We start from the raw sequence: 23346 nt of genomic DNA, 5'->3' as shown, positions 1-23346 counted from the left end.
TGACAAATTAGGGAAAAGAGTGACTCAAACGTGGCCTCTACCGACTTAAGCTACTCAGGGAGTTGAACGGATTAACAATCATTGGGAAATGCTCAACCAAAATACACGAATGACCATTCGTTTTTTTTTTTTTTAATATCATTTTTCATATAAATGATAAAAATACTATGAAAGAAAATGACGACCAACGAGTTACACTTCTGTCATATCCTAACAAATCGCATTAAATTTACAATTTGTTGGAATCATGTTCACCGCCAGACCCCAACTCAGCTATATAAAACATTAACAAGATGTTCCAAGTCCAAGACAATCTTATGAATACTACATTCGACTGGTTTTGAAACACCCACCTTCTATTTCTCATGTTTCCAGTATTTCACCCACACCAAAAACCTCTGCGGATGTTCTGAAACAAAATCGATTCTTTATTTTTTCAAAGCATTTCTTTTCTCGGTAAGTTGTTTTTCAAAACATTTCTACTAAAACCGTCTCCAATCATTTTCCGAGGTTGGCGAGAATTACGGGTTGCGTTGCTTCGTATTGTCCGGTGAGTATTGATTTCTCAATCTTTACTTTTGATAACTTGTTTTAAATGGAACCAATTTTTTTTTTTTTTTTTCGCAGTCTCTGTTGACTTCATTTTTAATTGTTTCAGAAATTTTTTTTTTTTGGGCTAAATTAATTATTGTTGTTTAGATAGTCTCCGGTTACTTTCTGTCTTGTTTTTGTTTTTGATATGCATTTTGGATCTCGCACGATGAATTTTTTTATAATTGCATTGATTTTTCCATCTTCAATAAAGTCCCTCTCTCTCTCTACTTCTATCTCTATGGATATAAATGCGCAAATATATTATAATATATGTATATATTATTATATATGCTACTCTTTTGAACATGTCTTTCTTTTTCATCATGATAGCAAATCTGCAGATTGAAGCATTTGTTGTTGGCTTTGGTTTTCTTTAAAATTTATGCGAACTTGTAGTGATGGATGATGATTGAAATCTTTTGAAGGAAAGTTATACACACAAAAGCTCTGTAAAAAACAAGTGGGTGGAGAGGGAAAAAAGCTAAAGGAACACGAATTCTTGTCCAATTAAGGTATGTTGTTGTTACCATCATCAAGATACTTGAACTGCTTTTGTAATCTTCTACAAGGACAGACAATGATTTCACTAATACACCCAACATTACCTAATAGTACTTTTATAATCTTCTTGGGGAGAGAGAGAGAGCAAAATTTGTGTGTGTGTCTGTATGCGCGCGTTGATGTTCTATTGCATGTGTGTAATAGTATGTATGTGGTTAATCTTTGCTAATTTTTGTTTATCATTGTACAAAAGTAAGTTTGAGTGCATCATCTCTTTAACTTGAAAATTGTTAGTAGTAGATTTTACTTGGTTAGATCTTTTTGGTGATCTGAAAAAAGTAATTGCTTACCTTAAAATTTTGTTCTTGTGTTGGTTACAGAGTTTGTAGAGCGAAAGGGTTAAAGAGAGATGGAGGGCATATGGACTATGTTTTGTGGCGAATCTGATTGTTCCGAGAGTAGTGGCAAACCTTGCAGCACTGATTTTGCGCTAGTGTTAGATGGATCTTCATGTATCAACCATGCATTGATAGTTAGTTTTGATGCTTTGATCTTAGTCATATTCTTATTCAATATGATTCAGAAGACACCATCAAAATCTGCTTACGTGCCTGCTCGTTTTCGGAGCATGTCAGGGTTTCAGATGATATCGGCCACTTTTAATGGTTTCTTGGGATTGGTATGCTCGTTCTTGGGCATTTGGATGGTAGAAGAGAAGTTGAGGAAAACCCATATTTTATTACCTCTGCATTCGTGGTTAGTAGTTCTGTTTCATGGACTAACATGGTTATTAGTGGGTTTGACTGTGAGCCTCAGGGGAAAACATTTTTCTAAAGCCCCATTGCGGCTTTTATCAATCCTTGCATTCTTGTTTGCTGGAATTGCTTGTGGTTTCTCTCTTTTTGCCGTCATTGTTACCAAAATAGTGTCAATTAAGATAGCATTAGATGTACTGTCTTTCGTAGGAGCAAATTTATTGCTGTTATGCACCTATAAGGGCTTCAATTATGAAGAAAGTCATGAAACTTATAATGGAAGTGATCTTTATGCCCCCTTGAATGGTGAAGTGAATGGCAAAACTGATTCTGTTGCCTCTGTTACTTCATTTGCAAAAGCTGGGTTTTTCAGTAAAATTTCATTTTGGTGGTTGAATCCGTTGATGAAAAGGGGCAGGGATAGAACTCTTGAGGATGAGGATATACCCATGTTACGTGAGGCAGACCGAGCAGAATCATGTTATTTGCAGTTCGTGGAGCAACTGAACAAACAGAAACAAATTGATCCATCACCCCAACCATCAATTTTGAGGACAATAATAATCTGTCACTGGAAAGAGATTTTCATGTCTGGATTATTTGCGATGCTAAAAATCATCACTGTGTCTGCTGGTCCCCTGCTTCTTAATGCCTTCATTGAAGTTGCTGAAGGTAAAGAAAGTTTTAAATATGAGGGTTATGTATTGGCTATATCACTTTTCTTGGCAAAGAGCATAGAATCTGTATCACAAAGGCAGTGGTACTTCCGAAGCAGACTGATCGGTGTAAAAGTGAGGTCTTTGCTCACAGCAGCCATTTATAAGAAGCAGTTGAGGTTATCTAATGCTGCCAAGATGACGCACTCGGCTGGTGAGATAATGAACTATGTTACTGTGGACGCTTATAGGATTGGAGAGTTCCCTTTCTGGTTTCATCAAACCTGGACAACAGGCTTTCAACTCTGCCTCGCACTAGCAATTCTATTCCGCGCAGTAGGTCTTGCGACAATTGCATCCTTGGTGGTGATAGTTCTCTCTTTGCTTTGCAATACTCCTCTTGCAAAACTACAGCATAAATTCCAGACGAAGCTCATGGTGGCACAAGACGAGAGGCTGAAGGCCAGTTCAGAGGCTCTTGTGAACATGAAGGTGTTAAAACTATATGCATGGGAAAGCCATATAAAAAATATAATAGAGAAGTTGAGGGAAGTGGAATATAAGTGGTTAGCAGCTGTTCAATTGCGTAAAGCATACAATAGTTATCTGTTTTGGTCATCCCCTGTGTTGGTATCTGCAGCCACTTTTGGTGCTTGCTATTTCCTTGGTGTTCCATTAAATGCTAGTAATGTTTTCACATTTGTAGCAACATTGCGTCTGGTTCAGGATCCCATTAGATCTTTTCCCGATGTTATTGGTGTGGTCATTCAAGCAAAAGTTGCATTTGCAAGGATTGTCAAGTTTCTCCAAGCACCTGAGCTTGAGGCTGGAAATGTCCGGCAAAAATGCAACATAGAAAATAGGAACAGCATTATTTTCATAAAGTCAGCCAATCTTTCATGGGAAGAGAATTCACTGAGGCCAACACTTAGAAACATTGATTTGGAGGTTAGACCTGGTGCGAAGGTGGCTATATGTGGAGAGGTTGGTTCAGGGAAATCTACCCTTTTAGCCGCAATTCTTGGAGAGATTCCAAATATTCAGGGAACAGTAAGTTCTTATAGCTTATTTATATTCTTTTATAGTTATAACATATATCTTCACCTTGTAAAAACTATTTCTTTCATATTTAACACTGCACTTCCAATTCCTATAAGGCTATAAGTCATTTTGTTTGCTAGTACTAGAAACATTTATGAATAGGTGTGATCATACTTCCTCTTATCCTGAAACCTACCATTTCATTGATGTGTAATATAATTCTCTTTGTTTCATTCTGCAGATTCAAGTTTTTGGGAGGATTGCCTACGTTTCTCAGTCAGCATGGATCCCAACAGGAACTATACGTGATAACATTCTATTTGGTTCTGCCATGAATGATCAAAGGTACCAAGAAACGATAGAGAAGTGTTCCTTGGTTAAGGACCTCGAGTTGCTACCCCATGGTGAACTCACTGAAATTGGGGAAAGAGGAGTTAATTTGAGTGGTGGTCAGAAGCAGCGAATTCAGCTTGCTCGTGCATTGTACCAAGATGCTGATATATATCTGTTGGATGATCCATTTAGTGCTGTTGATGCAGAGACTGCTACTAGCTTATTTAATGCAAGTACTTTTTTCTAAAGTCATACGATTCCTTAATTTTGATAACTTGCTCATAGTTCAAGCATGCTTAAATTCTTGCAGGAATATGTTATGGGGGCGCTTTCGGGGAAGACAGTCTTGCTCGTGACCCACCAAGTTGATTTCCTTCCTGCATTTGATTCTGTTTTGGTGAGTTTAATTTCTCTTTAGGCTATCTTTGACCTCAAGTTTGCAAAATAACTTGTGTTGCATTCCTTGAGCACTTCAGATTAGGTTAAAACATCTGAATTGCATGGGTTTGTTTTTCTTTGGCCGCACCTTGTTCTTTGGTGCCTACTATATTTCTAATCTGATTTATATATATTTCTCGTTACACATGGTATTGAGTAGAACAAGGTGTGTTTTATACGTTCAGTAGATGGTACACTTGGTTGTTCTCTTAATGGGCACCAGTGTATCCCTATGAATTATACAGTCAGAAGTGAGATTTTCTGGATGTTTTATGGCAGATCAGATTCTATTGAGGGGTGCTTGGAGGGGTGGGTTGGGGACAGACCTAAGTATATCTACACAAAGAACAGATCTTAAATTAATCATTTTAATACTTAGGCTCTGTTTGTTTTGACGTAAAATATTCTTTTTGGAAAATATATTTTTTTTCTCGGTAAATTTTTTTTTTTTTACTTTGTCGGTGTTTGACAAAGGTCTACATCGAGGTTGAGGTCGAGTCCATCGGGTGGTGCATGTCAAATAACTTGCCGAAAATTGATGGATTAGTTATTTTTGTTAAATTTTAATTTTTTTTTTCTTCGTAAATATTTTACGACAACCAAACACCAGAAAATAAAAAAATATTTTCTGAAAAATATTTTACGTCCAAACAAACAGAACCTTAATGAGTATGTTATGACATTATTAAGTTCTAAAGTATAGGATTTCCTATGTAGGGAATATCAAATAGCCATCCACGTTCTAAATACTTTGAGCAAATACCTCTAATTAATTTTGTTAATTACCAATTCCTATAATATTGTAGACTTTGAGGAAACACCTCTAATCATTTTTGTTAACTACCAATTCCTGAAACAATAGTTATAATACGATTTCGGTGATTGTAACTAGTTTCCATCACCTGATGGAAACTATAAGTACAAGCAGTCATTTATAATAATATTAATTTTCTTGCAGTTGATGTCAGACGGGGAAATCAAATGTGCAGCTCCATACCATCAATTACTGGCCTCAAGCAAAGAATTTCAGGACCTTGTCAATGCACATAAAGAGACTGCTGGTTCTGAAAGGCTTGCAGAGGTTACTTCTCCGCGCAGACTTGAACCTTTTACCAAAGAGATTAAGACTCATATCATGAAAAAATCTAAAGCATCTGGAGGTGATCAGTTGATTAAGTTAGAAGAGAAAGAAATAGGAGACACGGGTTTTAAGCCATACATACAGTATCTGAATCAGAACAAAGGGTACTGGTACTTCGGCTTGGCTGCTCTCTGTCACCTTAGCTTTGTAATTGGTCAGATATTACAGAACTCTTGGATGGCTGCTAATGTTGAAAATCCTGCTGTTAGTGTGTTGAAATTGATTGCTGTTTACTTGTTGATTGGATTCACCTCAACATTCTTTGTACTCTTTAGATCTCTGCTTACTGTTGTGTTGGGTATGCAATTGTCAAGATCTTTATTTTCACAGCTATTAAATTCACTTTTTCATGCACCCATGTCTTTCTACGATTCAACACCTTTGGGAAGGATACTGAGTCGGGTAAGTATTCAAACATAACATTTGATTGTGATCTTGGCATTATAGATTTCATGAAATTAACCTTTCCTACGTTTTTGTGCTTATACAGGTCTCATCTGATTTGAGTATTGTTGATCTTGATCTTCCATTTAGTTTGGTCTTCACTGTTGGTTCTACCACAAATGCTTATGCTAATCTTGGAGTACTAGCCGTCGTTACTTGGCCTGTCTTGTTTGTCTCCATACCAATGATCTTTCTGGCGATTCGCTTACAGGTAATACTACAAGATGTTCTTTGATGAAGAATATATACAAGTTACCCACATCCAAAATAATCTGTAAGGAGCGATTGGTTTACATTGTATGGCAAAAAATTTGAAGTGAAATTAGTAAGATATGTGTTGATCAATCTAAATTTCAAAATAAAAATGGGTAGTATTATAACATAGAGGGCGTCACCAGAAAATTTATTATAAAATTTGGGTGGGAGAAGGCATTGCACACGCGGGGAGTTTTTATCCTCTATGCTTGTTCTATGATTATTGAAATAATTTGGATTGTATATAGTTTAGACTTCAGAATTACATATGATTATAATATTTTGTAGTACTTCATTGTTTCTAAATTATATGCAATAAACTTGTGTTGCATGTGCTTGAAGAAGAAAGGTGCTTTGCAAATGGAAATTTTTTTATTTGGATTTAAAAAATGTGATCTAATTTTTACTCTATCCTTTAGGATTTAAAAAATCAGAATAAAGTTATTTATAGTTCATTTGGAAGATTTGAGCCATCAGTATTTCTTTTGGCTTTTGTCTTTCTATCCCTTGCGTTTACATGGGATCATCCCCTTTGAGTGCCTTAAATGTTATCTTTGTATTAGCCAAAAAAACACACACACACACATCGGATAATTCTCTACACTCTGTAGCAACTGTGTTGGGAGTTGCAGTCTCTGTGTTGTGTGCTCTCTGGATTGAGGGATATTTTTCTCTTTGGTTGGATTTTGTAATTCTGTTTTTATGTGATGTCTCACTTGTGTAATCTTTTGTATCAGTATTTCTATGCTATGTTTCCTAGTTATCTTGTACAAATGCTTCCTTTTCTGATTGAAGGTTATTCCCTCTTTTCCCTGAATGTTTTAGAGGGTATCCGGTCCTAGTTCCTGAGGAATGTTTTCCTGCTTTCTGTATTTTCTGTATACCTTTGGTAGAAACTGACATATCTTATTAACAGAGATACTACTTTGCCTCTGCAAAAGAGTTCATGCGTATCAATGGCACAACCAAGTCTTTTGTAGCAAACCATCTTGCCGAATCTGTAGCAGGAGCCATGACAATAAGAGCTTTTGAAGAGGAAGGCCGATTCTTCACAAAGAATCTTGACCTTATCGACACAAATGCCAGTCCATTTTTCCATAGTTTTGCAGCAAATGAGTGGCTGATCCAACGGCTGGAAATACTCAGTGCGACTGTTCTCTCCTCGTCAGCACTCTGCATGGTTTTGCTTCCTCCTGGAACATTCAGCTCTGGTGGGTATCTATCTAATTTTTGTGTGAAGAGTTACCAACTCTAGTGCCATTTGGAAAAGTTACAAAAGTCCATGTAGCTGTGCTTTTATTCTAATGGACATATTGTTGGGACTGAACTGATAGAATTATAATCAGCTAGTTATCTTCTCTATGAGGTTTCTCATGACCGCCTCTTATGTCATTGCAGGATTTATCGGAATGGCTTTGTCCTATGGTCTTTCTTTAAACATGTCCCTTGTTTTCTCCATTCAAAACCAGTGCACTCTGGCAAATTACATTATTTCTGTAGAAAGGCTTAACCAATACACAGACATACCAAGTGAAGCTCCTGAAGTGATAGAAGAGAACCGTCCCCCAGTCAATTGGCCGTCCTTGGGTAAAGTGGAGATTCAAGATTTGCAGGTATTTTTATTATTATTATTATTATTATTTATGGATTAACTTTTATACTAAACTTGTCTAGCATACTGAGAAGTTTTTATTTTCGAGACAGATTAGATACAGGCCCGATGCACCGCTCGTTCTTCGTGGAATCAGTTGCACATTTGAAGGAGGCCATAAGATTGGTATTGTTGGCAGGACTGGGAGTGGGAAGACTACTCTCATAGGTGCTTTATTTCGTCTGGTGGAGCCGGCAGGAGGGAAAATTGTAGTGGATGGAATTGACATCTGTACAATTGGACTTCATGATTTGAGGTCACGTTTTGGGATCATTCCACAAGATCCTATTCTTTTCAATGGAACTGTGAGATACAATTTGGATCCCTTGTCTCAACATAACGACCAGGAAATATGGGAGGTAATGGTTCAATAATTTTTTCTTGTCAAACAATTCTTGTACAAAAGGAAAATGTTTTGTTGTGTATTTCTATATGGTTTGCAATAGCTAACAAGAATGATAATGTACTTTTGGTTTTGAAAGGTTCTGGGGAAGTGCCAGCTTAGAGAGGCTGTTCAGGAGAAAGAACGAGGCCTAGATGCCTTAGGTAAGATTTTCAACATGTTGATATGTCAGGTAACATAAATTATTTTCTTATTTTTTGGAAATGATCGGCAGTAACTAACCTCATTGTCATTTTAGTTGCGGATGATGGATCTAATTGGAGCATGGGGCAGCGTCAATTATTTTGCTTGGGCCGTGCTCTGTTGAGGAGAAGCAAGGTGTTGGTGCTTGATGAAGCAACCGCGTCAATTGACAATGCTACTGATACGATTCTGCAAAAAACTATTAGGACCGAATTTGCTGATTGCACTGTGATCACAGTGGCACACAGAATACCAACCGTGATGGATTGCACGATGGTTCTTGCCGTCAGTGATGGTGAGTTAATTTCTTTCCACCCTTTCACAAATGATAGGTGTGCTTTTATTCTTTTTACAATGGTTTACAACCTTTTTCCTGTTGAGAAATTTTGGAATTCTGAAGTAGATGTTTGGACCTTATTGCAGGAAAAATAGTGGAGTATGATAAACCGATGGAGTTGATGAAGAGAGAAGGTTCGCTGTTTAAGCAACTTGTGAAGGAATACTGGTCTCATTATCACTCTGCAGAATCAATTTGAGTCTAACTTGAATGTCTTCTTACCTGCCCATTTCTTGGATTCTGCCGCTTTCTTGTTAAGCTCATCTTCTACATAGTTGATCAGTCAGCTCAATGCCTGTAGAACAGTATTAATGTGACACCTCTGTACATTAGTGGTAAAAGAGAAGTATAAAATTATTAGTGTAATTTAAGAAGCAGCACTAGTATAATTTTGTAATTAGACGAACTTCAAGGTGGTTGGTGTGATTATGGAGCCTATTACCTATGGTGGGCCGCACTATTGGTTATGTGGTGGTTGCGATAATCGACTGTATAATTTTCTTTTTATGCAATATTTAGGAGTACAGAATTTGAGATCGGATAAAATTTAGTTCAAAATTTATATTAAATTTTTTTCAAAACATTAGTTTAATTTAAAAAGTATATTATGGGTATTTATTTTATTATTTTTGGAAGGTTTTTTATTATTAAAATTGTACCACCAAATGTTGTAGCCTGTGTTACTACTTCTTCTTCTTCTTCTTCTTCTTCTTCTTTCTCTTTTTTTTGAAGTGTAGCCTGTGGTCCTTCTTGCTTTTTTAATAGAGAGGTTATCTAGTTCAAGTATTCAAAAGAGCAATTTAATTTATTCAAGGGTGTTTCTATTCAATTTTGAATTTTTATTTTATATTTATTTATTTTTTAAAAAGAGTTTTAAAATTAATTTTCTGATAAAGCTCTATCACATATTAATATATATTTTAAAAAAAAAGAGTTTTATCACGTATTTATATATTTATTTTTTAATTTTTTTTTACTTAGACTATATCACATATTTATATATTTATTTTTTAAAAATTATTTTTTTTAGATATTTATTTTTCTAAAAATAGTCATTATTATTTTTAAAAAATAAGTTGTCTTATGTAATATGGCGTTGTTATTATTATTATTATTATTTGTTTCTGTAAAGAGTATTATTTTTGTTTTTTTAAAGAGTTACCTTATGTAATTTGGATTTATTTTTATTATTATTAAAAAATAGGTTAGAAATAGTAAATTCTTATATGTTTTAAAAATCTCTAATTGGAGAACAAAAAAGAGGAAAGAATTTAAATACATTATAAAATAGTTTTTTATTATTTGATCTTATAAAGAGTTTTTACTATTTTTTAAAAAGAGTTGGCTTATGTAATTTGGAGTTTTATTGTTATTATTATTTTCCAATTTTGAGTTTATATCCTCTTTTAATCTTTTATCCTATATTTATTTATTTTTAAAATATTTATTATTATTATTTTTTAAATAGTTGCATTATGTAATTTAGAATTTTTTTTTTTTTTTTTTTTTCTAATTCTACTCTCCTATTATTTGAGTGGGTCTGTGTCTGTCATACTTTATCTTAATTATTGCTTAAAATATGAATTTTAATATTTATTTTTTTATGGTTAAGAAATTATAACTTTATTTCATACTAATGAATATGGAAAAGAATAATACAAACACAATTGACTTCATAAAAATATAAAATTTCAATTTACTCAAGCACTGTACGCATAATAAAAAGAAAAGAAAAGAAGAGCACTGACATACACGCCAATTTGAATTGTATCTATTGCTTTTTGTTTTTGAATGGTGAATTGTATCTATTCTCCCACAAGAGAGTATATATATATATATATATATATATATATATTTAAAGTTAGTTCAAAGTAATAAATAACTAAAAGAGAGCGAGAAGAAGGTCAATTAATTTACCCACTTTCTCTGCACAGATTATAAATTTATATCTAATCTATTACTCGTATCATATGAGTAGTTTATTATTTTATTTTTATATGTCCCAAATTACTTGTCCTTTTTAAAAACTCAAAATATATTTCCTTTATATTTCTATGATTGTCTTTTATTTTTTTAAAAAAATTCAAACTTTGTAATTATATATATTTAAATTAAAAAGAATAATTTGATAATTTAAAAAATGAACAATACATTATAAATCTCCTTAAAAACTCTAATTTCTAAATATGAACAGTATCTCTAATCTATTAAAACTGATTGGAACATATGTAATCTTTTTTTATTATGGTACGACTTAGTTGTCTCAGTGAGAGACGTGAGTCAGATAGGATTAATAAAATTTCTATGCCACCATATAATATACGGAGTATATGTATATATATATATATATATATATATATATATATATATATATCCCTCATGTTCCGTGCCTCTTGCCGTTTTCTTCTTTCTTGTGTTTGTTAGTTTTAAAACCGAGACACGCTTCCAGTGCAATAAATAAAATAAAATAAAATTGTCCAAAAGAGGAACATGGAACCTTTTTTTTTTTTGCCCATGCCTCATTTTCTTTTTAAAATAATAATTGTAAAGTAAATATATAGAAAATTCTTCAAATCAATTAAAAAAGTTGTTGAAAATTTTCGTTCATCATTTTTTTTTTATATCTTATAGTAATCACTAAACTTTTATCCATTGTATTAAGTTATTTTTTTAACTCTTATTTCTCGAACTTTATTACTTTTCAATATATTAGAGAGAGTTTTATATTTTACCAAGTGTGAAATTTGCATTATTTAGCTTAAATTTTTTGGTCAAATCGCGAAGCACTCGACCTGTTATAGTTGGTACTAAAATTCGACATACTTCTTGATCCAGTGTCACACTAAGCGTCCAAAAAATCCAGATGAGCAACCCCACGCAACGAAGACATCGAATCGCGAAACACCCAACCCATACAAGTTCAATTTCATTTTGATAAACTATCATGCTCACTTACAAGTGTAACCACCCACTATATTAAGTTCCAATTTTTTTTTTAAAAAAATGACTATATATTATAATTACTTATACAACTAAATCATAAAAAAAGTGATGCTGAAGTGACATGCTTATTCTTCCAAAATATCATTTTTACTTTCAAATACAATTATCCACCATTTTAATTTTCAAAAAAAATTAAACTAACCTAATATATTATGGTTACATATGGAACTAAGGGATAAGGGATAAGTGCATAAAACACCCTCCGCTGATTTGAGTATTGTTCACAGGATCCAGATAATGGGCTCGGTAATAGATTAAAGTTTGATTCAAATTGCTTTCACGGAGTGGTAATGGGACCAGTATTTCTTGACAAATTACCTAAATAATGAAACTCACCATCACTGATGGCAAGAACCATGGTACAATCCATCATGATTGTAGTCTATGAAAGCCTAGACTAGCTCAGTTTATCTGTAAAACTCCATTGATATGAACTTTGTTTTTTACCATTTTGGCAGAGTTTGTTTCTTGTAATAATGTGAGAGATTTTTATTTTTTTTATTTTTTTCCTCGCGTAATAATACGATAGATTTCTACATGGTTTATATGTTGCTCTTCGTTGCTTGAAATTTTCAATTATATTAGAGATGATTTAAAGCGATTTATGTAATTGATCATAGAAAAATATCTCCAACGGCCTAGAAATATCATCATATCATATTGGGTTAAAATGTCATTTCAAAGGATATTAATCGAATTGTCTATTTAGTGCGGGAGATGTGAGGCTTGTGAGTCATGACAAAAAATTGACTCAAAATATGTATGCGCCATCATATATACTAATATTATGAGTCAGTTTGGGATTGCTGTTAAAATGTTAAAAATATTTTTAATAATAGAATTATTATAAAAGTATTATCAGTAAAACACAGTTAAACGTTTGGTAACCCGTATAAAATACTTTTAAATTTGTTTGGTAATAATGTTACTTAAAGTACTTTTATTACTAATTTCACTATATTTCTCTTACACTAAACATATACTGATTCCCTAATATTAAATATTATAAAATTTCATTGAGTTTAATAATTTATAAAGATCAACTTGTATTGTTTTTTTTAATTTTTATTTTTAATATCACATATTTTGTTTATGATATCGAATTTGTATTGAGTACAAAAATATAAATGAATTAAATATATTTTAATGATGATAATTTGTACTTGATTTGGGTTCTTCCAGTAATAAAATAAGCAAATTTTTTCATATGCTATCTAATAATAAATTTTAATAATATAATATTTTGCAATATAGACAACATTTCATAAAATAAAACTAAACATATTAACCACAATTAATAATCTTATTACTTTTTATTTAAGATAATAGTATAAATGTATTATAGTTATTTTAAAAACAAATTACAAATCATAATTTATTAAAAATTAAACATCTAACAATTATATAATTCAGAGTCCCAAAATAGATTAGGATTTTAGTTTGTTATATAGTCCATATTGTTTGCTATTTGTTTGTAGAAGGGATACAATTGTATTAATAAAAAAATATAAAGGGATTAAATTGTTTAAAAAAAAATTAATTACCTAAAAATATGAACCTCTACCTTAAGGCAATTTTAAAAGTTACGATTTCTAACTTCATTTAAACGCACTTTTCAGACCTAATCTCTACCATCTATAAGAGCTTTTTTTTTTTTTTTTTTTTACCAAACACATTGTACTGTAATTTTTTAAAATAGAAGTGCTTTTTAGCGGTAGATAAGCAATCCCAAACACCCATATATATATATATATATATATATATGAACATATGACTGTCATTTTCTCGTTTTCCTGTCTCATGTCATTTTCTCCTTTTCTTGTTTAGGTTGGTATACAATAAAATAAACATGTGATACATGAACAATAAAAATATGAAATTTATTTTTGTTAAACAACCTTTCATATCTTTTTATGGTGATACATCAAATTTATCCATCAAATTAAATTTTCTTTTTCAAATTTATTGAACTTGGATCCTCTCTGGTGGTGAGCGTCCAGTGAGTGGTCATTGCATCATCGGATGGTGGTGGAATTAGATCCGTTAAGACCACGCAAAGTGATTACAAATCCTCATATCTAAAATTCATTTTTTTTATTTATTATTTAGGGTAAAGTGTATTAAACTCTTATTTTCTATTTAAATTTTATTTTTTTATCAAAAAACCTTCAACTATTTGACGATAACTTAGCAAAACGATGTTAACGAAAAGAGAACTGAAATAAAAATAAATTAAAATACCCATTAAGCCTGTTTGAAAATTTGCTTTACGGAGGCCTTATGATTTTTTTTTTCAATAAACGTCGTTAAAAGACATTGATACTTTTATTTTTTTTCTTAATATTTTAACTATTGAGGAGATAAAAACTAAAAGAAAAAAAAAAAGAAGGCCTTGGAAAGCAAATTATGTTTTGTTTGTAAAAATATGGGTTAAACAATTCCAAAATAACGATCGCTTGTAAAGTTTACATTTGTCAAATGGAATGAATATATTTTTTTATAAGAAAAAACTATTTTAAAATTAAAAAAAAAACATTTAGGCATAAAAAAAAAAAGGAAATACATTTAGGCATTATTTTTAACAAATTTTTATAAAATGAAAATCAATAAAAACCAAATAAATGAATGCACAATATAATTCTAAAAAAAAAGAGAGAAAGAAATTGCTGATAAATTTTGAGGAAAGACCCGGATTCATATGTTCTGAAGATTGGTTGGAACTGCAAATATAGTGTTAATAATAATTAATGGTACATATTATATATAATATTATAATAACATAATATATATAATAGATAAAAAAATGAAGCTGAGAAATAAGAAAAGTACATGCGCCAACAAACAATGACAAATAATGATAAATGATATGTGAAATATATATAAAATAGATAAAAGATCATTTTCGTCTAAAAATATATATGAAAAAACTCCCGATTGAGAAAGATTTTTTTGATAAAAGAAAAAATAAAAAAGATTTAATACAAAACGCAAATAAAAAAGAAGTTTAAGAATGACCATTCAATTATTTATATTATTTTAACTTTTTTCTTTTCTTTTATGTAAAAGGGGATGATCCCCTCACATTTTAAGAAAGAAAGAAAAAAAAAAGAGAGTAAAAAAGAAAGAAAGAGGTCGGATGTGTCCTACCTTGAGACTCTGTGTGTCACAACTCTGAAGGTGGTCTTGGAATCTCCGTAATTTTCATTTCAGTTTTATCATTTTCATTGAGTTGTTTTAACCTGGGTACTTCTATGGCAACATATTGAACAACTATATGAACTGGTTTTGAAATACTGCCTTCTATTTTCATGTTTTCACCTTCCCATACCAAAAACCTCTGCAAATATATTCAGAAACAACATTGATTCGATTCATCAAACTAATTGTACTAAATTATTTGACTCGTACTATTGATTTACTTATCCCAACCTGAAAACATATGATACTTACGTACGCCAAAGGTCAATAGATTGGCTAGTACTTTGTAAATCTACCAAATCCTATAACCTTTTAGGAAGAGTTTGTACACATCAGCTTGCCTGTTCTCAACTGTCAAGAGCACAACATTTTTCTTATTGGAATCCAAGTCAGCTAGATGATTTGAGAAGGAAAGGTTTCATTCGACCGAGTGTGTCACCGTAGGGCGCACCGGTCTTGTTTGCAAAGAAGAAAGATGGTTCTTTGAGATCCGTAAAAATCAATATATAAACCTGAAAAATGAAAAATGAAAAGAGACCAAGTCAGACTAGCAATTAGGTAGAATGTAAAATCCTGCAACATGCCAGAACCGCTGAGTTTGCCCAATTTGAAGTTTCGAGTGAAAAGTTATGCCCAAAATATTAAAGTAGGTCCAGAATTCTCATCATTTTTACTTCAAGCTTGCTTTGGATGACAGGCAACGACTTTGTAAGCTTCAATATCAGTCTTTTCATCATAAAATCACGGTGTTAATAACTTTGCTGTTCATTGTCTCGTTATTTTCAGAACTTTCTTATGGCAAAATTTGTAGCTAAGTTTTTTTTTAAATTTATTTCTTAATTTTTTTTGTATTCCTGCTTGATTATGTTTTCAAAATATTTATTTTTTGGGTGAGTTGTTTTTCAAAATATTTTTTAATAAAACCGTTTCTAATCATTTTGCGAGGTTGGCGAAACTTACGGGTTGCGTGGGATTGCGTGGGATTGTCCGGTTAGTATTCATTTCTCAATTTTTTACTCAACTTGTTTCAAATACATTGACCTCGCAATCTCTGTTGGCTTTATTTTTTTTTTTGTTTTTAGACAGTATCTGCTCCTTTTATGTCTTATTTTTTATTTTTATTATTTTTTTATATGCATTTTGGATCCGCACTATGAATTTATTTTATTTTATTTTTATAATTGCATTAGTTTTTGCAACTTCAAGACAGTCTTTTGTCACATTATAGACAGACATACGCAAATATGTAATATAATATACATATATCATAGGGTAAAGTGAAAAAAAATAAAAAATAAATCCTGAACTACTTCTGAATTTGCAAATAACCAAGGTCTGAATTTGCAAATAACCAAGATCTATCACATTTTGTTGCAAACTGTAATATCCGTTTTTTTATTGAACTACACTTAATCCATTTTTGTTATTGAAATAAATTATGAAAAAATTTCATATTAATTTGATGACATGTTCTCAATTAAATTTGCATAAATTTACCTATAATTCTTAATTTTAATTGTTTAAATAAAAATCGTAAGTAAATTTTTTTTATAACAATTTAATAATTTCTTAATTTTTCATGAATATATTGCATGAAAAAAGGTATATTTTTTTAAACAAATTATTATTTTTTCATAAATATATTGTAAGAAAATGAAGATATTATTTTCAGTTAAAAAGTTTAAACTAAATATAATAAGTTTTTAGAAATAATAAGTTAATCATTTTAGAAAATAGTAATTAACTCTATTTATTTTTTACCTATTTTTATGATAAATTGATACTAATAATAAAATTATGGTTAATGGTATAATTAATATTTAGATTTTTTTATTTTTATTTTTATTCTCATTGGCAAAAAACTCACACACACCACACTCACACACCCACTTTGCTTCTTTGGAGACTCGAACCTTTACCATCCACTTTGGAAGGCAGAGGAGATATCATTAGGCCACAAGGCCTTTGGTAATTAATATTTAGATAAGAGAAAATATAATAAAATAATTTAATAAAAAATGACAAATTTGATGAGAAAGGGTAAAATAATGGTTTTTTCTTAATTGTAAAAAATCATTAATTCGAATGTATGATTTAGGAATTTTTTTGCACTTTACCCTATATTTTGAACATGTTTTTCTTTCTCATTATGATAAACGATCCGCATATTGAAGCATTTGTTGTTGGAGATTGGTTTGCACCAGAATTTATGCATATACATTCTTGTCCAATTAAGGTATGTTGTTGTTACCATCATTAAAATACTTGAAGTGCTTTTGTCATCTTCTATAGGGACAGACAATGATTCACTAATTCACACAACACTACCTAAAACTGCTTTTGTAAGCTTCTTAATTATAAAATATAAAATATTAGACTATTTTTTTATATTTTCTCTTATCTAAATATTAATTACCAAAGGGCCTGTAGCCTAATGGTATCTCCTCTACCTCCCAAAATGGATGGTGAGAGTTCGAGTCTCTAAAGAAGCAAAGTGAATGTGTGAGTGTGGTGTGTGTGAATTTCTTGTCAATAACAAATTTGATGAGAAAGGGTAAAATAATGGTTTATCTTTAATTGTAAAAAATCATTAATTCAGATGCATGGTTTAGGGATTTTTTTGCACTTTACTCTATATTTTGAACATGTCTTTCTTTCTCATTATGATAAACGATCTGCATATTGAAGCATTTGTTGTTGGAGATTGGTTTGCACTAGAATTTATGCATATCGGAACTTGTATTGGTGGTTTTTTGAACTCTTTTGAAGGGAAGTTATACACCCTAGCTCTGTAAAGACTAGTGGGTCGAAAGGAAAAGCACATTCTTGTCCAATTAAGGTATGTTGTTGTTACCATCATTAAAATACTTGAAGTGCTTTTGTCATCTTCTATAGGGACAGACAATGATTCACTAATTCACACAACACTACCTAAAACTACTTTTGTAAGCTTCTTGGAGAGAGAGGGCAATTATTTACTTACAAAAGACCACAATTACGCAAGCTCTATTGATGTTATATTGCATGTGTTTAATAGTGTGTGACTATGGTTAATCTTTGCTAATTTTTGCTTATCATTGTACAAAAGAAAGTTTTGAGTTCATTTTTTCTAACTAAGCACTTGTTAGTAGTACATTTTACTTGGTTACATCTTTTTGATCTAGAAAAGTAATTGCTTTCCTTAAAAATTTGTTCGTGTTCCATACAGAGTTTGAAGAGCATAGAGGGTTAAAGAGAGATGGAAGGCATATGGACTTTGTTTCGTGGCGAATCTGATTGTTCGGAAAGTAGCGGAAAACCTTGCAGCACTGATTTTGCGTCCCTGGTAGATCCATCTTCATGTATCAATCATGCTCTGATAGTTAGTTTTGATGTGTTGATCTTAGTCATGTTCCTATTCAATACGATTCAGAAGACACCATCAAAATATGATTAAGAAGACACCATCAAAATATTTCTCTTTTGGGTAAGTTGTTTTTCAAAACATTTCATCAATGAAACCGTTTCCAATCATTTTGCAATGTCGGCGAAACTTAGGGGTTGCGTTGGATTGTCTGCTTAGTATTCTTTTCTCAATCTCAACTTCAACTTGTTTCAAATGCTTACCATTGATTTCACAATCTCTGTTGACTTTATTTTTTATTGTTTTTAGACAGTATCTGTTCCTTTCTGTTTTATTTCTATTTTTCGTATGCAATTTGGATCTCGCACTATGATTTTATTCATTTATTTATAATTTCATTGTTTTTTGCAATTTATTTCTCGCACTATTAAACTATCGTGACCGAATTTGCTGATTGCACTGTGATTACAGCGGCACACAAAATACCAACCGTGATGGATTGCACAATGGTTCTTGTCATCAGTGATGGTGACTTTCGTTCATTCCACCCTTTCCTAGATGACAGGCGTTACTTTTATTCCGTTTACAATGCTTTACAACATTTTTCTGTGAGAAGTTTTGGAATTCTGAAGTAGATGTTTGGATCATATTGCAGGGAAAATTGTGGAGTATGACATACCAATCGAGTTGATGAAGAGAGAAGATTCTTTGTTCAGGCAACTTGTCAAGAAATATTAGTCCCATTATCACTCTGCACAGTCAATTTGAATCCAACTTGAATATATTACCGAGCTCATTAGTTGGATTTTACCAGTGTCTTGTTAAGCTCATCTTCTAGAGAGTTGATCAGTCAGCCCAATGCCAGTCGGCAAAGGAGGGTTGCATTGAATGGATCGCTTGCAAAAACTATGGTCAACAGCCTATTCGTACTTATGTAGGAGGCAAGGAGGGAAAAAAAAATCAACTGAAAGTTGAATATGTACACTACCATAATTAAATCATTGGGCATAAGTAAGGATAAAATTAGGGGACTCAGATTTTGCTTTGGTTGTATTATGTATCAAGTTGTTTAGTGTGATACTTCGATTTTTCAAGAAGGCAGCTATATATAACTCAGTTATCTGTAAAACTCCATTGCTATGACCTTTATTCTCAACCATTTTGGCAGAGTTAGTTTGTAGAAGTAATATGATAGATTACTTATGGTTTATACAATTTTCTTTTTTGCTTTAATTTTTCAATTATATAGTATAGAAGAATTATAGTGATTCATGTAAGAGTCTTGGAATGACCTTATTTAGCTTAATTACAATATGCATTTAAGTAAAGAAGTAACCTTTCTACGACTTTCCTCATTCTTCAATTTGTTGAATGGTGCGAGTCCTTATAGGGTAAAGGTAATTTGAAGAAGATGATTATTATGTCTCCCTCTTCCTCTCTCTCCCAGGTGATTTGTAGGGAGATATAAAAGAAGGATATAAATTTGATAAAATTGAAAATGCACTGCTCCAAACATATTAACCCTGTTGAAATGTAGTATTACTTTATATATTTTTTTCCTAGTTTATTACTTATTACTTATTACTTTATATATTGCATGTACTAATAAAAAGCTCTTGGTTAAAGGTGTCCTGAAACGAAATCTTAGATATAAATTTACTCTTGGATAAATAAAATAAAAAATCTGCCGGAGCCCAAACATCATCAACATAGTTAAAAGAGTATTTACCCATTTACGAAGGCAATTTTTTTTATAAATCATAAAAAAGAAGGAAAATAAAAAATTAAATGAAACAAAAAAAATAAAATATGCACTTTGGTAAAACGTAAATACATATCACTCCAAAACTTTAATGTTTACAGAAAAATAAAATAAAATTTTTTTGGGGGGTATTTTGGAATTTTTATAAAAAAGTTGGTCAAAATTAATGATTAAGAGATAATTTGCTCAAAAGATAGAATAATACAAGGACTTATATGCATTTTTTTTATTTTTTTATTTTTAATAAGAGGGCTTTTTCCACATCTCTTATAGAAAGAGGATGTTATTTGCACTTAATCCTATTACTTATTATATCATAATATATGCACAATTTATAAACACTCATTAGCCACACTCTTTTATCAATTAATTCAGAAGGAGAATAACACTTGGTACTTGTTAAATAACACTTACACTCCTTATATAAGCATCCTCTTCCCTGATGAATAGTTCACTACAATACTACTATCTTCAATACTTTTTTAAAATTATATTAAGCTTTCTAATGTTTTAGAATTCACTATCGTTCTACAACACTCCACAATTTCCTATATAAACATAAAAAATTCTAAATTGAACTCTTCACATATGTCATTAGGTCACACGGGACATATTGTCTACAACTACAATTTCCCACATAAATGTAAAAAACTCTAGATTGAACTTTTTCCTATGTCATTAGGTCACTTAGGACATATTGTCATATGTATAATTTATGTATAATACAAAATAGAGTTCATTTATACATTGCCATATGTTTTATTTTTAGCAATGTATTGATTCACAATGACTTTCAAGTAATGAAATGAGAGATTAAGAATGACTTTCAAGTGATGAAATTAGAGGTCGGAGTGTTAAGGAGGTCATTCCGCCATTAGATAAGACGATTTAATGCTTTTTAAAATTGTATTAAGCCAATAAAACATCACAGACACTATTATTATATGCAAGACCTTCATCCAAATGTAATCAAAGATATATCAATGAAACTTTCGTGAAATATAAACATTAATCTTTATAAAATCTTGAAATGGATTATGATAAACAGTTTGAATTAATATATAAAATATAAATAGAAGCCTGAGATACTTTATTTTTAAAAAAATAAAAAATAGCCATGAGTTACACGAATAAGTATATATATAATGAAATGTATGGGGATGTAAAATGACTCTTTTATTTTTTCCTAAATTAAAATGACTTTTAGTTTAAGTAAGTCTGCAACTTACATAGAATAGCCATCTATTGGTTTTACAATCTTTCTTTTTCTTAACTAGAGATGCAGTAACCTCCATTTTCTTTTACACATTTTTCATTAATCATTTTTTCGTTACTGTTTCCTTTATCGTGTTAATTGCTAATGAAAGAGTTATATATACATACACACACACACACATATATATATATACACACACACTATTGTGGATTGTTCAGTTGAACTGTATATAAGGACCCGAAAATCCCAATAAATTCCCTTCCACCTAAGTCGAAATTAGTGAAACTAGCCATCCACGTTCATTCTTGATACTTAAAACTGGAGGGTGGTGAGACAGAAAATCCCAGTAAAAAAACCATAGCAAAAATTTACAAGAAAATATTATAAAAATTAACTTCACAAAATATACATATACTTTGGAACAAAAATTCATATATATAATTTGAACAAAATAATAATTAATAAAATATTTAAAACAAAATCACTCAGAACATTCAAATCATAGAGAATCCAACACTGAAAAATAATTATTATCCTCGCTCAATCATCAAATCTCCAAGTCTCAGCCTCCTTCGCAAACTCTCTAACCTCTCTGTGCCTTTCCTCTATTTTTATCTCTCAGTAGTTTGCCCACACAGACCCATGACACCTTATTTAAAGGCATTACTTCAACCTACTGCTCACCATCACGCCTCATTTAGGTGTCAGAACAATGTCTTATTTTGGCCAAATATTCTGGTGGGTCCCGTCATATCATCACCACCTTATTCCTTCTTTTGCTTTTTCGGCACCACATCTCACCGCACTATAAAAATAATATATCACCCATCACCAATCAAAATGCTGCCATGAGCTCCCGGCCGGCTAGTAGTGATGGCGGGGTTTGAAATTATCACACATAATGATAGGATTCGGGTTCTCTACCAAGTCCTTAGTTTTATCGATTTACCTGATATTACAGCTGTGAGGTAGGCTGTCGTATCCTTAGTTTAGTGTTTCAGAGTGAGATCCATAAGGATCGTGTCTTGGGAAGTTCTGGGTTATTAAAAAAAAAAAAAAAAAACATGCTGGCCATGTTGTCAACGTAAAAATAAAAAAAATCAAAGGCAAAGATAAGCCTCAGACAAAATAATCCTGACATTAGTCATTACCCAGCACCAAACAAAGCCTAATTGCTTCTGACAAAACAATCACTTTCAGGAACCCCGCCACTTTCCTTGTTTCATTCCAATTATTCTCATCTTTCCCAGAAGAATTTTAAGTCATATAACTTTTTTTTAACGGATATTTTTTTACGTTTCGAACAAATTCTAACTTAAAGTATTATTATTTATAATTTAGTTTTATCACTCTCAAACTTTGTTTTCAAATTTACTCTCATTTTATATGACTGAGGATTAACTTTTATTTTTATTTTAGCAATATATATATACACACACATATATAGATACATCCATATTTAACATTCTTATAATGAAACTCCAACAAAACCCATCAACTTAATAAAAAAAATAAATAAAATTAATTTACTAAAAACAAACATTAAAGAATAAAATATTAATAATTCAAAATCAATCCTAATAAATTCGTAAAAAATAAAATATAAATTTAAAAAATCTGAATTGTCACAAAATATATTAGGAAAAAAAAATAAAAGAATCATTTTACATCCACAAACATTTCATTCATCTAGCAAAAATCTCTAAGATTAGTCTTGAACATCAAATAAGTAAAATTAGAGTAAAAACCAAGCAAACAAAACTTAACTCATCCCCTGTAGCAATTTGTATAGCTTCGACAATCTAATAAACACATACAAAATTATTTACAATAATTCTTACCCATAAATAGAGTTGACAGAGGTAACAACAACATCTTAAAAGTTCTCATTATATAGGCATAAGATAAAATTTGAAGTACACAATGTCACAGACAAATAAAATATTTGAAAATCTTACTAACTCGCTCAGGATCTCTCTATCCCTGGTTCCCTGTTTACCTCTATTGAAAAATAAAAACATTTATTTTATATTATTTTATTATCGTTTGGATAAGTGTTAAAAGTGCAAGATAAATATGCACTGGCCTCTGA

The 23346-nt window shown here is 31.2% G+C and overlaps 1 protein-coding gene across 1 annotated transcript; it reads left to right on the top strand.

Moving 5' to 3' along the window:
* Positions 1–213: 213 nt before the first annotated feature.
* Positions 214–9313, top strand: LOC132312711 (ABC transporter C family member 10-like). Its single transcript, XM_059811185.1, has 13 exons — positions 214–550; positions 1020–1106; positions 1476–3556; positions 3789–4109; positions 4191–4277; positions 5277–5861; positions 5950–6114; positions 7075–7369; positions 7557–7771; positions 7863–8168; positions 8292–8355; positions 8451–8690; positions 8819–9313. The coding sequence occupies exons 3-13, from the start codon at positions 1505–1507 to the stop codon at positions 8929–8931; spliced, it is 4443 nt and encodes a 1480-aa protein (XP_059667168.1). The 5' UTR covers positions 214–550; positions 1020–1106; positions 1476–1504; the 3' UTR covers positions 8932–9313.
* The last annotated feature ends 14033 nt before the right edge of the window (positions 9314–23346 follow it).

This window comes from Cornus florida, unplaced genomic scaffold, assembly GCF_030987335.1.
Source record: "Cornus florida cultivar Cherokee Brave unplaced genomic scaffold, ASM3098733v1 CherokeeBrave_3.0.0_Hap2_Chr06, whole genome shotgun sequence".
NCBI lineage: Eukaryota > Viridiplantae > Streptophyta > Magnoliopsida > Cornales > Cornaceae > Cornus > Cornus florida.
The sequence above is the reverse complement of the archived record's forward strand: the minus strand, read 5'-3'. Positions and strand labels throughout refer to the sequence as shown.

Excerpts from the sequence above, each read along its gene's own strand:
- LOC132312711 (XM_059811185.1), top strand. The coding sequence starts at position 1,505 with ATGGAGGGCATATGGACTATGTTTTGTGGCGAATCTGATTGTTCCGAG. Across the intron at positions 5,862-5,949 it reads TGGGAAGGATACTGAGTCGG|GTCTCATCTGATTTGAGTAT; the intron begins GTAAGTATTCAA and ends GTGCTTATACAG. Across the intron at positions 6,115-7,074 it reads TTCTGGCGATTCGCTTACAG|AGATACTACTTTGCCTCTGC; the intron begins GTAATACTACAA and ends TCTTATTAACAG.